Source organism: Rattus norvegicus, chromosome 9 (assembly GCF_036323735.1).
Source record: "Rattus norvegicus strain BN/NHsdMcwi chromosome 9, GRCr8, whole genome shotgun sequence".
NCBI lineage: Eukaryota > Metazoa > Chordata > Mammalia > Rodentia > Muridae > Rattus > Rattus norvegicus.
The window spans coordinates 11,593,638-11,609,510 of NC_086027.1; the positions used below are offsets into that span (position 1 = coordinate 11,593,638).

Genomic DNA, 15,873 nt, shown 5'->3' on the forward strand with positions numbered 1-15,873 from the left:
CACATGCACTCTCCTGTCATGCACACACACAATCTTCACACACACCTCACATATATCTCACACACAGCACATGCACTCTCCTGTCACGCACAAACACAGTCTTCACACACACCTCACATTCTCTCCTCACTCATTCTCACATGCTCTCCTCATGCTCTCTCCCTGGCTCTCACATTTGTTCTCAGACTCGCTCCCTCATTAGCTCCCTCATTCACTATCACATTCTCTCTCCACTCACTCTTCACATGCTCTTCTCATGCTCTCTCATTCACTCTCACATTTGTTCTTACATTTGCTCTGTCATTTACTCTCTCATTCACTCCCTCATGCTCTCTCTCATTTACTCTTCACATGTTCTGTAGCCTTTCTCTTGCCCCAGTCCTTTATTAATAATCCAAAAGCGGGTAGAAAAAAGAGATTTATAATCATTGCCAAATCAGATGCAAATAATGACTACATCCCACCAAGACCTAAGAATTACAACTGTTCCCCAAAGTTTCAGGCTTCCCCTATACCCAGGCCTGTGGCCAATATAATAATAATTGTAAACTTATAATTATTTAAACTTTAATTCTTTACTTTTATACTTCAGAGTCCAAAGCTCTGAGGTCAGCAAATTGCATTTTCCTGTGACACTCTAATGATAAATGACATAGGCAAAACTGCCAGGCAGTGGCCAGAAAGAATCAAGGTAACCCTTAGCACACTAATTCCACTAGCGTTCTGTTCCTTGCACACAATGACTCTCATAAGGGTTCCAGTAGTTAGACTTAGTTTACTAGTATATTATTTTATATATTCTATACTTCCTTAACCAGTCTATAATATTATGTAAAAATTACTTCCTAACTTCAATAACTTTTTCCTTTCTTAGGGTCCCAATGTCGGCTCTAATTCATTTTCTCTTATTTTCTTCAAGCTGTCTTTGCAAGTAAAACCCTAATCTAGAACTACAATTCTGCAGTTATTACATTTTTTTCCAAGATGAGAATACACAGTATCCACCAGGGCCACTAGGGCTGTGCTGTGCTGTGCCCCTATGCATCAATTTCCAATTGTCTAAGAATCATAACATCAACGAACATCTAGTTTCACAGAATTCACCAGAGCAGAAGGAGAAAGAAGTAGGAAAGTCAGATATAATACAATAATTGTGCACACCAAGGCCAACTGATAGGCAGTCACACACAAATGAATCTATACAGCCGTTGTCCAGGGCTAAGGTTTGGAGAAATGGAAACAACCAGTTTTTACAAAAAGCTACTGCGGGCTACTGAGATGTCTCCATTGTATGTTGTCCCCAGCATTAGCCAGAACTCAGACAACAAAGGGAGGTCAAAAGGATACAGATTGGAAAGGAAGAAGTCAAAATATCACTGTTGCAGAGGATAGGGTAGTATACATGGGACACCCCAAAAGTTACAACAGAGAACTCCTAAGCCTGATAAACAACTTCAGCAAAGTGGTTGGGTATAGAATTAATTCAAACAAATCAGTAGCCTTCCTCTACACAAAAGATAAACAGGCTGAGAAAGAAATTAGGGAAATGACACCTTTCATAACAGTCCCAAATCATATAAAAATACCTCAGTGTGACTTTTATCAAACAAGTGAAAGATCTATGTGACAAGAACTTCATGATATGAAGAAAGAAATTGAAGAAGATCTCAGAAAATGGAAAGATCTCCCAGGCTCGTGGGTTGGCAGTATGAAGATAGTAAAAATGGCCATTTTCCCAAAGTGACCTACAGTTGAAATGCAATCTCCATCAAAATTCGATTCCAATTCTTCATAGGGTTAGACAGAACAATTTGAAAATTCATTTGGAATAACAAGTAACGCAGGATAACTAAAACTATCCTCAACAATAAAAGGACATCCCTGGGAATCACCATCCCTGAACTCAACCAGTTTACAGAGCATTAGTGATAAAACTGTATGGTATTGGTACAGAGACAGGAAGATAGACCAGTGGAATAGAACTGCAGACCCAGAAATGAACCAGCACACCTATGGTCCCTTGATTTTTGACAAAGGAGACAAAAGCATCCAGTGGAAAAAGGATAGCATTTTTAGCAAAGGGTGCTGGTTCAAATGGAGGTCAACATATGGAGGAGTACAAATCATCCCCTTCTTATTGCCCTGTGTAAAGCTTAAGTCCAGGTGGATCAAGGACCTCTACATCAAACCAGATCACTCAAACTAATAGAAGCAAAAGCTGGGAAGAATCTTGAACACATGGACACTGGAAAAAATTTCCTGAACAAAACACGAATGGCTTATGCTCTAAGATCAAGAATAGACAAATGGGACCTCATAAAGCTACAAAGCTTCTGTAAGGCAAAGGACACTGTGGTTAGGACAAAACAGCAGCCAACAGATTGGGAATAGACCTTTACTAATCCTACAACTGATATAGGGCTAATATCCAAAATATACAAGAACTCATGAAGTTGGACTGCAGAGAGACTAATAACCCTATTAAAAATTGCAGTTCAGAGCTAAACAAAGAATTCATAGCTGAGGAATATGGAGTGGCTGAGAAGAACCAAAAGAAATGTTCAACATCTTTAGTTATAAGGGAAATGTAAATAAAAACAACCCTGAGATTCCACCTCACACCAGTCTGAATGCCTAAGATAAAACACTCATGCCACAGAAGATACTTGCAGGGATGTGAGAAATAGGAACACTCCTCCATTGTCGGTGAGATTGCAGACTGCTACAACCATTCTGGATATCAGTCTGGAGGTTCCTCAGAAAATTAGACATTGCACTAGCTGAGGACCCAGCTATATCTCTCTTGCACATATACCCAAAAGATGCTCCAACATACAACAGGGCACATGCTCCACCATGTTCATAGCAGCCTTATTTATAATAGTCAGAAAATGAAAAGATCCCAGATGCCCTTCAACAGAGGAATGGAAACAGAAAGTGTGGTACATCTACACAATGGAGTACTACAGAGATATCAAAAACAATGACTTCATGAAATTCATAGGCAAAGAGAACAAACTAAAACATATCATCCTGAGTGAGTTAACCCAATGACAGAAACACACACATGGTATGCACTCACTGATAAGTGGATATTAGCCCAAATGCTCAAATTCTCCAAGATTCACAGACCAAATGAAATTCAGGAAGGATGACCAAAATGCTGATTCTTCACTCCTTCCTTTAAAGGAGAAGAAGAATCCCTATTGACGTGATAGGGATGCAAAGTTTAAAACAGAGCCTAGAGGAATGTCCATTCAAGAGTCTACCCCACATGTGGCCTATACATATACAGCCTTCAAACTAGATAAGGTGGATGAAGCTAAGAAGTGCAGGCTGATAGGAACTGGATATAGATGTCTCCTGAGAGGCACAGCCGGAGCATGTCAAATACAGTGGCGATTGCTAGCAGCAAACCATTGAACTGAGAACTGGACCTCAGTTGGAGGAATTACAGAAAGATTGAAAGAGCTGAAGGGACTTGCAACCCCATAAGAACAACCATGCCTGCCAAGCAGAGTTCCCAGAGACTAAACCACTACCCAATCACTATACAGGGACTGTGCCATGGACTCATCTGCATGTGTATCAGAGGATGGTCTTCTTGGGCACAAATGGAATGAACAGCCCTTGGTCCTGCCTAGGCTGGGAAAGTGGATGGCTGGTGAAGGGAATACTTTTATAGCAGAGGTGGAGGGCGATGGTATTCAGACTTATTTCTGGAAAACAAGGAAGGAATAACATTTGAATTCAAAATGAAAAATACTTAATTAAAATTCAACAACAACAAAATGGTATTTTGAGCTTCGAATCAAAAAAAGCCACAGTCAGGAAACAGAGAATTGTATGCCTATGGTTTTCTTCAAATATGCTCAGGGCCCAGGTAGGTTCTGGGTCCAGGCTGGACCAAGCAGGTTCCTGCCACTGACTGCTCTTCTATTCCTGTTTCCAGAGGCACCATGCAGATTAATATTGGGCCAGAGATGTGGGCAGAGCTGGTCAGAAGTGGCTTTCTTTCCTGTGGTCTCAGGATTATCTGCATTCCTGGGTATTCAGCATTTTCTGCCCCAGGATTTGGGTGCAGGATTCCCGATGGCTTTAAACTCCCTTATACCATGTTTATATGTCCTGGGAGGTGTTACAGAAAAATTAATGTTTATCCTATTAATTTGGTCAAAACTCTCATCGACAGAGTATAATTTACAGGTAACTATATATTTGACAGCAAGCATACACAGTGGGTAATGTATGCATGATGAAGTTGAAATTCAGAGTTGGAAACACAGTGCACAGTGACTATATAAATGCCTGTGAATCTCAGTCTGACTGGGAAGTGATTTGATGCCCAGTCCCCATGAGAATTCAGAGATCCATCCCTCCCTGATAGCTGTGGGACTTCAGATGTTGACACTAATGATCAATAAAGAAGGTTCCTAAGAGTGAAGAGTTTAAGATTACTCCTTTATTGACCAGAATACATCCAATTTACTTGATAGTAACCAGATGCAGGTAGTAAATATATACAGTCTATATCCTTATCAAAATAGAAAAGCAAATGAACAAAACAACAACAGATAAATAACAAATCTTCAAATGAATAGAAGGAAAACCAAATAACCAAAACAATTAAAAATTAACCAAACTTTAAATAGAAGAATTGCGCTAAGCATTCTTTTGCTGCTCCTTTTGCAGAATAGACTTATAGCCTGTGGCTTGCCTTGGAGACATAGTAGACAAGCAGTTAGTGATGGTAACAATCTTTTCGAGAGGAGTGGAAGTAGGTCTGTTTTGTTGGAGTGGGGGTATTAAGGAAAAAGCCTACCAATACTGAGTATAAATGATATTACAGACTTTGTCACAAAGTCTTTCCAATATTGTGAATTGATCTCCACGAAACTCTTCTGGATGACCCATCAGGACAAGTACAAATTTACACATGCACAGTCTTTCTGGATGACCAGCAGCTCTTGATTGATGTGCATCAGCACTTCTCTGAGTCCCTCAAAAAGTGCACATTTGTTGGAGAGGCTGAGGTGAAAGTACGGCCTATTCAATCCAAAGAAGTTAAACTAAAGGAGGAAAATGCAGTCCACAATTGCTATGGACACTACAGATGAGACACAATAGTGGTGTATTTGCTGTGCACACTTAGTTCTCCTCCTGTAGCTCTTCTCTCCAAGGGAGATCTTATCCTGGTCTGTGTCATGTTCGAGTTTCTGCTGGAGAATTTCAGACCTAGCAGAGCAAGGGAATAAAGATTTATTGAGTGGTTGTCAATTCAGCTCTCCCTCTTACATCAGCTCTATTCAGTTGGACAATCTAGCATGACTTGTCAGCTGAGGTCAGTCCCTGCATCCCCAAGTGACATAGAGTACCTGCGCTTGGATTAATATCTCAGCTTTTAACACTGCTGGAATTTGAACTGTGGACTATGCACTGTGCTGGGATTAAGAGAAAAATGAGCATTTTTTCCCACTGGTCCAGGTATATGACATTGAATAATAACATTGTAGCTATGTCTGAATCTGAGTTCAAGAGAGGTATGAGCAACGTAGAATACCATGTGGATTCCTTCTGGAGAACATGCCCAGAATTGAGGTGAAATTTCTGATTATGTTAGCACTGAAGGAACCCGTCTAGTTTCCATTTGTAACCACTGAGTCTGCAAATACACAGAGAAGCCATCTCACTTCAAATTCATGCTCACTGCATAGATCCTGTAATCACTGAGAATGTGCTCCATGTAAATCTTCCCAGCGTACACATGGACATTAAAGGTGATTATGATGTAGAAACAGAACAGCACTCCTGTAAGTCTATGGCTAGTGTAAGGCAATTTGTGAGAGGACAGAAGAGAAAATGTCCTCAGATCTTTCCGGAGAGATCACAGGAAGAAAGGAGTAGAACATAGCAAGAAATCCAGAGGATCATATATATTGTTTCATGGGCAAAATTCACATGAACTGTACCAGAACTATACTCTGAGTAGCTCCTTAGCTGCCTGAGGCTGAAATCCAGGTGGGTGGTCATCCACCCAAAAAGGGTATTTATATAGGGAAGGATATTCAAATGGCTTCTTCCAGCCTGTGTTCCTACCTGAACATTAATGCTTAATGTAAAGATTCCCCAGGATTCGCTGGAGGCATAAAAACAAATGTTGACTGGGATATGTACATAGTGGCCAGACCTATAGACAGCTCAGTCAGTGATGTGCTGTCCTCCCATAAACCGTCATAGACTCAGGGTTCTTTCCCCATTAACAATCTGGCTTAGCAAGTCCCAAAGGCTGTGTAGAGCTGTCTTGTTGCTCAGCAAAGGATCATATATTGGTGGTGGACTAGACTCTTGTTCTTGTTCACTCTTTCAGACTTTCCCCAAAGTGTGCAACTTCTTCTAATCGGAGCTGTCTTTACCATAGCCTGAGTGACTTCATGCCCAAAGCTAGAATCATAGGAAATCTCCATAACCAGGATCCAAATCAACAAATTTTCTCCCCGTAACGTGATTGTTCCACAGATAATTTGAATAAGTAAGTAAACGCTTGCATGGATTATCTCACACTGAATCAGAATCTATGGAAGGGCTCCATCGTATGGTACACTTTTACTCCTTGGCTGATGGACGTCTGGATAGGTTCTCCTTCAAGGTTACTCTGGGACCACTACAACATTGATGCTCCCTAGTTGCAATGGCAATACCTACTCCTTGTTGTGGAATCACTGGGTTAACTAAAACTTCTGTTCCACTTTCTGAACATGGCTTCTCATAGGGCTACCTGTTCTTACACTGTCAGACCCATTTGAAGCTCATCATTTCTCCTAACCCATTGAGGCTGAAATTAACTGAGAGAAAATGATATTGATCGACAGCACTTGCAGAATGCTACACAGATAACATAGAGGAGCGCTTTGGATTATCTGTGCACCTAAAGGGGTTCCTGAAACTGCCCTGTTCTTGCACCACAGCATAGCTATGGGACTTTTTCTGGATGACGATACAATTCCAAGCAACTCAAATTCTCAATGAATAAAATCCAAGCCAAACTCCCAGGGGAAGTTGTAGTGTGCCAAGGTAGCTCGAAAGAAATGGTAGCAGGCAATGTGGAAAGCAACCTTGGAGAAGACACAGTGAGTGACATAACCTTCCAGTGGGCTTTCACAATTCACAAAGAACAGAGAAGCAGAATAAACTCATGGATTTTTCTAGAGAAGCCTTGCCCTTACCTCCCAGTACTCCATTCCTTTGATGTGCTCCAAAGGATTTCAATGCAGATCAGTAGTTTTGCCCCTAATCACTTGAAAATCTAACTTTACAGGTGTTTTTGTGTCCTCTTTTTGGGGGTTGCATTTCTAAAGGATTTTATTGTCCTGCTTCTACACCATAACAAAAAGGGACCTGCAAGCTCTAGGCCTGTACCATTTGTTACCCCTGTGAAACATGACTCACTTGAACATATTTCCACTCCTCCCCCAGACTTCACAAGATAATTCATTCTGAAATTTTTGGAAACAATAAATTAGTAATTTAAGTGTCCTTTTGCTGTACAGAGCTAGATGGAGATGCCAAATGACTGGGCAGCTCTATTTCATGTTTCATGGATGTAAAGTGAACGCTTAGAGTACTTTTCTCATGAAACTTGGAAATAGAGGGAAACACACGTTCACTACTGCAAACACACACTCACACACACACATACACACACACACATATACCCACACACACACCACACACACACACACACACAAACACACACACAAACACAGACACACAGATACACACTTGCATGCACAAATGAAAACTTTGCTCTTATGCAGCACATTTCCTGTTGAGTGAGGAATTAGTGGGAACAATGCTGTGTACAAGTCTCTTAGACACAAGTAAGATGTGCTGCCCTGGCCTGTACTCATTTCCACTTCAGGAAACCTTTCTATGCAGATACTTGCTGGTCCGACAAGTAAGTTACATGTTCTGCACAGATAGCCTAAACAACACAACATCAAATCCCCAAGAGAGATTTCTAGGAAAAGACTCCATCAAGCTCTATGCTGACTTATCATAGGCCCCTCACTAAAACTACTCTGTTTCCTTCATAGAAGACTTTGGAAGCACCAGAGGAGACAGTGACTCATGGTCAGTTCCCAGGAACATTTGATCACATTAGAGTTCCTGTGGTATTAAAACAACCTCAATGTCAGTCAGAAAAAGGCTAAATAAATAACATACAGTGAATTTTCTGAAATGCAGCACTGTGTACAATATTGAGAGGGAATCCATCCTGAAAGAATGCAGTGCCCATGATATAGTCAGCAAAGCAATGTCAGCAGAGGGTTGCACTCTAGGATTCCATGCAATATCATGGTGAAGCCAATAAGACAATCCAGAATCTTCCCGGGGGATAACTCTGTTCAGGTAAAGTGAAGAAATCTAATCCTTATTTTTAAAATAGCTGAATGGTTTAAGAATGTGTTGAGACAAATAAGAGAGGGGGCTCATCTTGGAACTGGACGAATGATGCAAAGACTGCTGGCCAGCACAAAACAGGAAGCTTCATGTTTGTTGAGAGACCTAGGCTTAAAGGACTAAGTTAGATAATGACTGGACAAAACTGCATGTCATGAACTGGCCTCCCCGCATGCTCCCTAAGATGCAGGTCAGCACAGCAATGCAACTTTCTTGGTGAGAATTGGGGGTACATATGGATAACTTTGTTCTTGAAGTCTCAAGTCTCTCATACCAACCCTCAGCCTTTGAGAAACCTTTTCCACATCCTTGCTCTTCTAAACAGCTTCAGGTTCTAAGGCCCAGTTATGAACTCTCCAGGAGCACTCAAATAAGACAGGACTGACATTCTGATACACAGGCTCTGTAGTTACCCAAGATCTATGAAGCATGAAGTCACCATCTTCATATACAGGGACATGAGGGGAGGAAGAACAAAAGCCACCACAAATGACAATGAGAACCATTTCTTTGGCATTTCCACCAGGCTCTCCTCCTTGAAAACTACTTATCTCCTGAGTCTCACACGATCCCTGTAAAGAAAATGGGCTCTGGGCTTTTGCTTCATCCCTCAAAGCCCTGCTCTAGTCTAAAGAGGGGCTCCCACATAGCACCCTCCATCCATAATGGCATGTAGTGCTCTGCTGTGTGATCAACCTATCTCCCTTAATGAAGTGCAGATTCTAGAAGAGCAGGAGCATTTGCTTTCCAAACATGCAGTTTCTTGAAAAGGGGCTATCTCCACAGAAAGCCTTGTAAACCATCACATGAATGAACACTTGGATGAGACCTAGGTCAGGACATGGATCAGTCAATAGACAGTTACATTGGTTTGTCTATGTTTATGGTAAGACCTGAGGACAACCTGACCCTGAGGCCTAACCCTACCTGCTGTTGCGTGGCACTGGGGTCACAGATGTTCATTCTGGCCTCTTCACAGAGCCTTTTTGTCTCCACAGAGAATGCTGGCAGTTCAGTCTGCTCCACCAGCAGTTCTCTCTTCTCATTCAGCAAAATCTGTATATTGTTCTTCAATTGAGCTTGTTCACGCAGGAGCTGGGAGTGCCTGATGCTGAACCACAAACAAAAAATGGTAAATCCCAGCCAGCTTCTATTTGCCTGTCACTCCTACAAGTCCAATCATCCCTTCAAGGGTCCTCATCCTCAGAAATCCCCAGAATAGAGCCACACTATGCAAGTTAGCACCAATTAGAGGAGGTCAAATCCAGAATCCACATTCCACATGAAGCAAAGTACTTCTGAAAATCCTGACACTAAGACGGTTTATATAAATCAAGGAAGAAGAGATGGTCCATAAGGGAGCTCGTATGTCCATGGTATGGTGAAACCATCTTCACGTTGTGGGGAAAGCCTCTCTGAGGGGTAGTTGAAGACCCAATAGATATAGACTCTTTCCATGTGTTTCTCATGGATCACAGATCTTTAAATCTCCTGTCAGAGTCCTAGAGATTCAGAGTTGATTGATATTCCCATCATGGTGCAAACCTTTTCAATCTAGAGGAACTTTAACGGGGAAAATAACAATTGGAGGGTCTTCTACACCCTTCACATGTAGGACAACTGAGTCCAAGAGCTACAAATCTAAGACCCTTGCCAGGAGGCAGCCTTCTTGTTAAGAGTCAAACACCATGGAACCAGAGCCCTGACTTTTGTTAAAGTCATACAGGACAGAAGCATTCCCTGCCTAGTGCTGGGTTCTCATCTCTGTCAGCGACTCACCGGTAGGAACTGTTCACTTGTATGAGCTCCTTGTACCTCTCCATGGCATCACTTATTGAGTTGGTCATCATTTGCATAGCCATCATTCTCATCTCATGTTCAGATTGAAGGACTGGCAATTCGACATGCAGCCTGGGTTAGGTCATGCCCAAAGGAACAAATAATGTTTTGAACTCACGATTTCAGAATTAGGTGAAATGTAAATAAAAATATATAATAAAAAATTTCAAATTCAAGGAATGGTGGAAGGGAAGAAAATGGCAAACTCAAAAACCAGACCAAAACCCAACAGTGAGACTCAATCCACAGAAAATATTTCTATGTAAATAAGCAAACATTTGTTTTGAAATAAGGACTCCTTGGAATCCTGAGAGATATGGTTCTGCAAAGACTCACTATATAGGAGGGGGCAGAGCCGGAGAGCTCCCTGTTTGGGAATAACAACTGTCAAGACCACAGTGACCATTTCTAGGTCACAATAAACAATCCCTGGATAGTTAAAAAAATAAAAAAACTAAAGATCAAAGCAGGTGAAACAAATTAGGTAAAATCAGACTGTTCTCTCTATTACTTAAACTCAGTACGTTCCACATACTTGCTCCTTCAAAGTATTTGTACTGGTTAAGTTTATTATCCTGGGCACAGGACAACAGAGTCACAGTACCAGTTGGAGGGACCTGACCTTCAAGAGCTGGCCAGGTAAGCATGATGGAATTCACTAGTTCAGGAAGAAGATTCCTCCAGTCTGTGCCACAGCTTTGGGCCCAAGAGAAAGCTGTGATGACATTTCTCTTGTTTTGAAAGCAGGTATACTCAATCCTTGCTTTCTATCGTTACATGAATTCCCAGAGGGCATAACTATGTTTGACAGGGAAGAGGATTTATAGCACCTCCTCCCCTCAGGAGAGTCCTGTGTGCCACCAAGGTATACAGAAGGAGCAAAGTGCTGTGTTGATCAGTGTGGGCCTCCATGTACTAATCACTATCATGACCTGCAAACTGTTGATCAAACAAATCCTCAGACCCATTCAAAGGTCCCAGACGTCCTGATCCAGAGTAAACCACCAACAAATACTGCCACATATATACACACCAACCCATATCCAAACACGTTTAGAATTCCAACTACATCCATGGAGGTGCCATAGAATCAGTGTATAATGAACAAATTCAGAGGAAAGAGTGATGACGTGCAGGCATTTCATTCACACACACAGTTGCAGCAAGTGTGACAAGGTCATTCTAGCTGTTGACAGAACCAATGCTAATCCAAGAGGCTCAGGGTCAAGTACAAAAGAGGTTGACCCTAAACACACAGCACCTAGCTCATCTCACAAGCAAATGCCTGCCAAATCTCCTTCAAATCCAGGATGAGAGGTGAAACTCTCTCGTGCTATGAGTAAATCTTGAGCTAGCAGAGAGAGAGCACAAGACAGTGAACAGGTTACTGGGCATAATGTCTACCTGTGGTCCCACTCATCATAGATATAAAGATCCAGGATTTGATAAAGTTCATCCCTCTCGAATTGACACTTCTGGATTTCAAATTTGAGTTCCTCCAGTTCCTTTAGACACTCCTCTTGCTGACTGATGACATTTTGGGATGATGCCTTCCTACCAAAACCTGTAGACAGATAAACCCAAGTGAATTTGCATATTTGAACCAATGGGCAGAATAGATCATTCTGAATCCGAAAAGGAGGTTGAGGAAGGGGAAATGGTAGAGACTGGGTGAATCCCTGAAAGAGCAGAAAAGCTTTCTTAAAGGTTGATTCTTAAGCTATGTCCCTGTTCCCAACCTCTAATGCCATACACGTGCCACACTCACTATTACACAACCCGTGGCACTGAAAGTTATAATATGATTGAGACATAAACATCTGTGACATTGTTATATCAGATATGGTGCAGATAATCCTGGAGTTCATAATGACTTCATAATGTTTAGCACCATCAAGCTCTAACCAAGTGTGGTCCAGCCCAAACTGTCTGAGAACTCAATTCATGACTAGGGGTGCATCCTTCCTTGTTCTCGCCATCAAGACTTATGTAACGTACAGTAATCTAGAGGATGAAGTGCTTCAACTCCCAAACATGGATGGTTACATTGTTAATCTCACAGTGCCTCCTCCTGCCAATCATTGACACTCATAGTTAAAAAGCTTCAAGAAAAGACACTGAAGTCTTACAACTTTATGGCTTTCTCTCAAATTAAAGATCAGGAACTCCTGACTCTTGGTTTGCCTTTGAAAAATCCCAAGGCTCCTGCTTGTAAGGCCTAGTCTTAGAAGGCACATCTCAAACCTACCTCCTTGAGGATGTTCCCCAACTCTGCCCAAGACTCACCAAGCCTTCCCAAGAATGATTTCCTCCTTCCTGTTTCACTAGAGACGGGGTCAGCTTCCCTCTGACCTGGTGTGGTCTCTCCTTGATCAACACTTTCCTTCCGAAATAGCCTGAGCAGCTGGCGAAACATGCCTGCTTGTGAACCCAAAGGGAACTGAAGTAATATCCCAAAGGCAGTTGGTGTCACCACAACACTGGTGACATCACAGAAGATTCTAGGGATCTCTTAGATACAATAGAGTGTCCAGTGAACGGCTTACTGGTGATGTCACTGGAAAATTCTATGGCCTACCTACTAACCAGCTCTCCCCACACTGATGAATTTCTGTGGGGACCCTTTCCTCCAGTCTCCCATGTGTCACTGGGAATACCATTTGGCAACCTCTATTTCAAAGCTAGATATGTCTCTCTGCTTCATTAGAAGTCAACAATGCTTTTGCTGCGGAGGGTTTCTTACAACCCTGAATTGGAGAACAGATTTTTCTTAGCACCCAAATCTCTAGGGACCAAGGAGGAGGGAGATTTTTCTTAAAAGTAAATCTACTACTCGAGACAATGCATGTGACATGTATTTCGATTTCTAAGCTTTTTCCCTTTTTCTGGAGGCCAATATATTTCTTCTATACCTCTGAGTGTATAAAACCTGGAAATATTTGCTTACTGTGCAGTCCTTGAAAGCCGACCTTGTTTCCATTTACATATCCATGTATTTCACAAAATCAATGGTCTATAATCCTATTTTTTTGCAATAAAAACTCCTTTTCCTTGGGAACATAGGGATCAACTACAGAGCATATATAAAACAATAAATTTCTGTCTGTTTTATATATTATGGAGGACATCCTCCCTTTCTCAAATATAACAAGACAATTAAATTGGACATCAGTGAGCAAATGTCAACCTGGACCTTGTGTTACTACATTGTAACTATATAACCATCACTTCTCCAATATCCTTCTCCGTGAATAGACAAGTCTAGGCATGAGAATATTGGGGACTACAACATGAGCTTTTACTTGTAGCAAACATAAGAATGAGGAGGACGGGAAGGGAGTGGAATGGTCTGAGTTCAGGTTGAACCTCAATTTTAATGGGTCCATACGTTCAGGAGGGAGTCTATTTGGCATTGTGATATACGGATTCTGTCTTCTTATCATAGGTGTTATAATAATTCAACATGAATGTGTGCTATAATGCCAGCCCACCTCAGAGATGTAAGAGTGAAAATCATGTCTGACCTTTCTGGGAAGAACTCTCCCTTTTACTACCATCTGGAGTTATACAACATCACTATACAAAGCTCAGAAGAGAGGGGTGCAGATGTGCGGGCCTTAGAAGTTGAGGATCTTTTCTACTGATTAAGCCACTTGTTTTTCCTATGTTATTTTTCCCTTGCTCTTTTACTAATGGTGGCTGACTTCTTTCCTGGCCTGAGGTAAACTGGAGTCCAATCTTTTGGATTACCGAACCTTCTATTTTCGAGATGACAGTCCCACCAAGGGTCCTACTGCATACAGAAGGTATGAATAAGTCTCAGGGGCTGGAGTAAGTTAAAAAGGTCTGTTACAACAAAGAACTGATTAAGAAAACAAGAGCCCAGTTCTCATCAAGATCACAGTTGTATGAGATTAAGAAAATGTGAATAGGGCATCGGGTGAAAGATAAATTAATTAGGAGGTCATAGGCCTAGAAGGGTTATCCTTTGATCTCAGTGGCGCTGCCATTCTTTCTGCCATTCCTCGTTCTCTGCCACAGGACCAGAGACTTCCCCATACAAATGGCTGGCCTTGCCAAAGACCTGGCAGGGCTTCTCCCTGTAGAATAGGACATGTAGAGTCCTTGAGGACTCACCAAGAGGTCTCCTCCACACAGGTTCCTTGTTGTCAAAGGGAAATGTTCCTGCAGAATCCTGCCATGGCAGCAGGAATTTCAACCTGGCTGCTCTTGGTCCAATTCACTGGGTGCAGGCCTGAGGCCCAGGGGTATCTGGGGAAAGAAGCAGCACACACTTCCTCACAGCTCTCTCTTTGTTGGATGCAACTGCTAGGACTGTGATAGGATTTTTGTTTCTTTGTGTGTTTATTAGAAATACCTACAAAGCTGATTAAAGTTGCAACATGCCTTCATACCCAGAGTGCAGAATGTTTTTACATCGTTGTCGTTCCTGTTTTATGTTTGGATTTTGTTTTTTAATCCCCTCAGGAAATTTCCGTGTGCTTAGAATGTTAAGCACATGCTCAGGAGGGATCGATTATTCAAGTTAGGCAAAGCTTTTGTTCTCACCATCCACTCCACAGATGATGCCATTACTTACTTTGAAATAAGAAAACAGTCATAGAGAAGTAAATTAACCTGTAAGCTATCACAGAAGAAACACATCATGATTGTGGAGTGGCACCCCAGTATTTTGTATTTCCTAAGTTATTTTTATTTTAAACATTTTTATTGGATTTTTTTTGGGTACATTTCATCTTTTTTAAATCCTTAAAGGTATCTTTTATTCCTCTCCTCCCATTTACAAGGTGGGATTTCACCTGTGATTGTTAGTCCAGATAGTTTGGTCAATGGCTTAGATATCACCTTGGCCTAGTTTCCTTGGCATAAGCTGTGTTAGAAGCAGACTCAAAGATTCAGGACCAACAAATAATGAATTCCACTACATCTGGATACCTAGACTCACAGCCAGGAAGGGACTGGATTTCCATTCACTATTTAAACAAAAGATGCAGTTCATTAACATGTAAAAAAATTTCTCATGTATATTAAAGTGTTTACCATGATCATACAGTTTTTCTTTCTTTCTTTTTTTTTTTTTTTTTTTTTTTTTGGAGCTGGGGACCGAACCCAGGGCCTTGCGGTTGCTAGGCAAGTGCTCTACAGCTGAGCCAAATCCCCAACCCGATCATACAGTTTTTCAAATACCTGGCATTCATCTTTTTCCAAATCCTAAAATTTCTTTCTTATTCACACTTTCTTTTTTTGAATATTTCTTAGTATTATTATCATTATTTAAAATTTTAGTTTTTTAAATATATATACATTTTTTATTCAAAACTTATTCCGTTTTGCAGCTTTTGGTCCTTAAGCCCCCCTGCCGTGCCCTCTCCCATATGTATGGTCCCCCAATCCACGCCACTTAGAAACCCCTTCCCGGACAATCCCCTGCACTGAGGGTCCCACCTTGTTAAGAACAAGGGCTTCCACTTCCACAGGTGCCCCAACAAGGCTATTCTCTCCTACATATGCAGTTGGACCCCTGGGTCAGTCCATGTATAGTCTTTTGCTAGT

The 15,873-nt window shown here is 41.5% G+C and overlaps 1 protein-coding gene across 2 annotated transcripts; it reads right to left on the reverse strand.

Annotated features, from left to right (window-relative positions):
* Positions 1-559: 559 nt before the first annotated feature.
* LOC134480484 (uncharacterized) lies at positions 560-14,971 on the reverse strand. Of its 2 annotated transcripts, XM_063267981.1 has the most exons (5): positions 12,586-14,970; positions 11,704-11,863; positions 10,240-10,371; positions 9,388-9,571; positions 560-5,235 (listed from the first exon to the last, which is right to left on the reverse strand). In XM_063267981.1, the coding sequence occupies exons 1-5, from the start codon at positions 12,713-12,715 to the stop codon at positions 5,230-5,232; spliced, it is 612 nt and encodes a 203-aa protein (XP_063124051.1). In that variant the 5' UTR covers positions 12,716-14,970; the 3' UTR covers positions 560-5,229. The 2 variants fall into 2 exon arrangements, with proteins under 2 accessions (XP_063124051.1, XP_063124050.1); XM_063267980.1 differs by lacking the exon at positions 560-5,235 and having other exon boundaries at positions 6,014-9,571; positions 12,586-14,971.
* Positions 14,972-15,873: the final 902 nt, after the last annotated feature.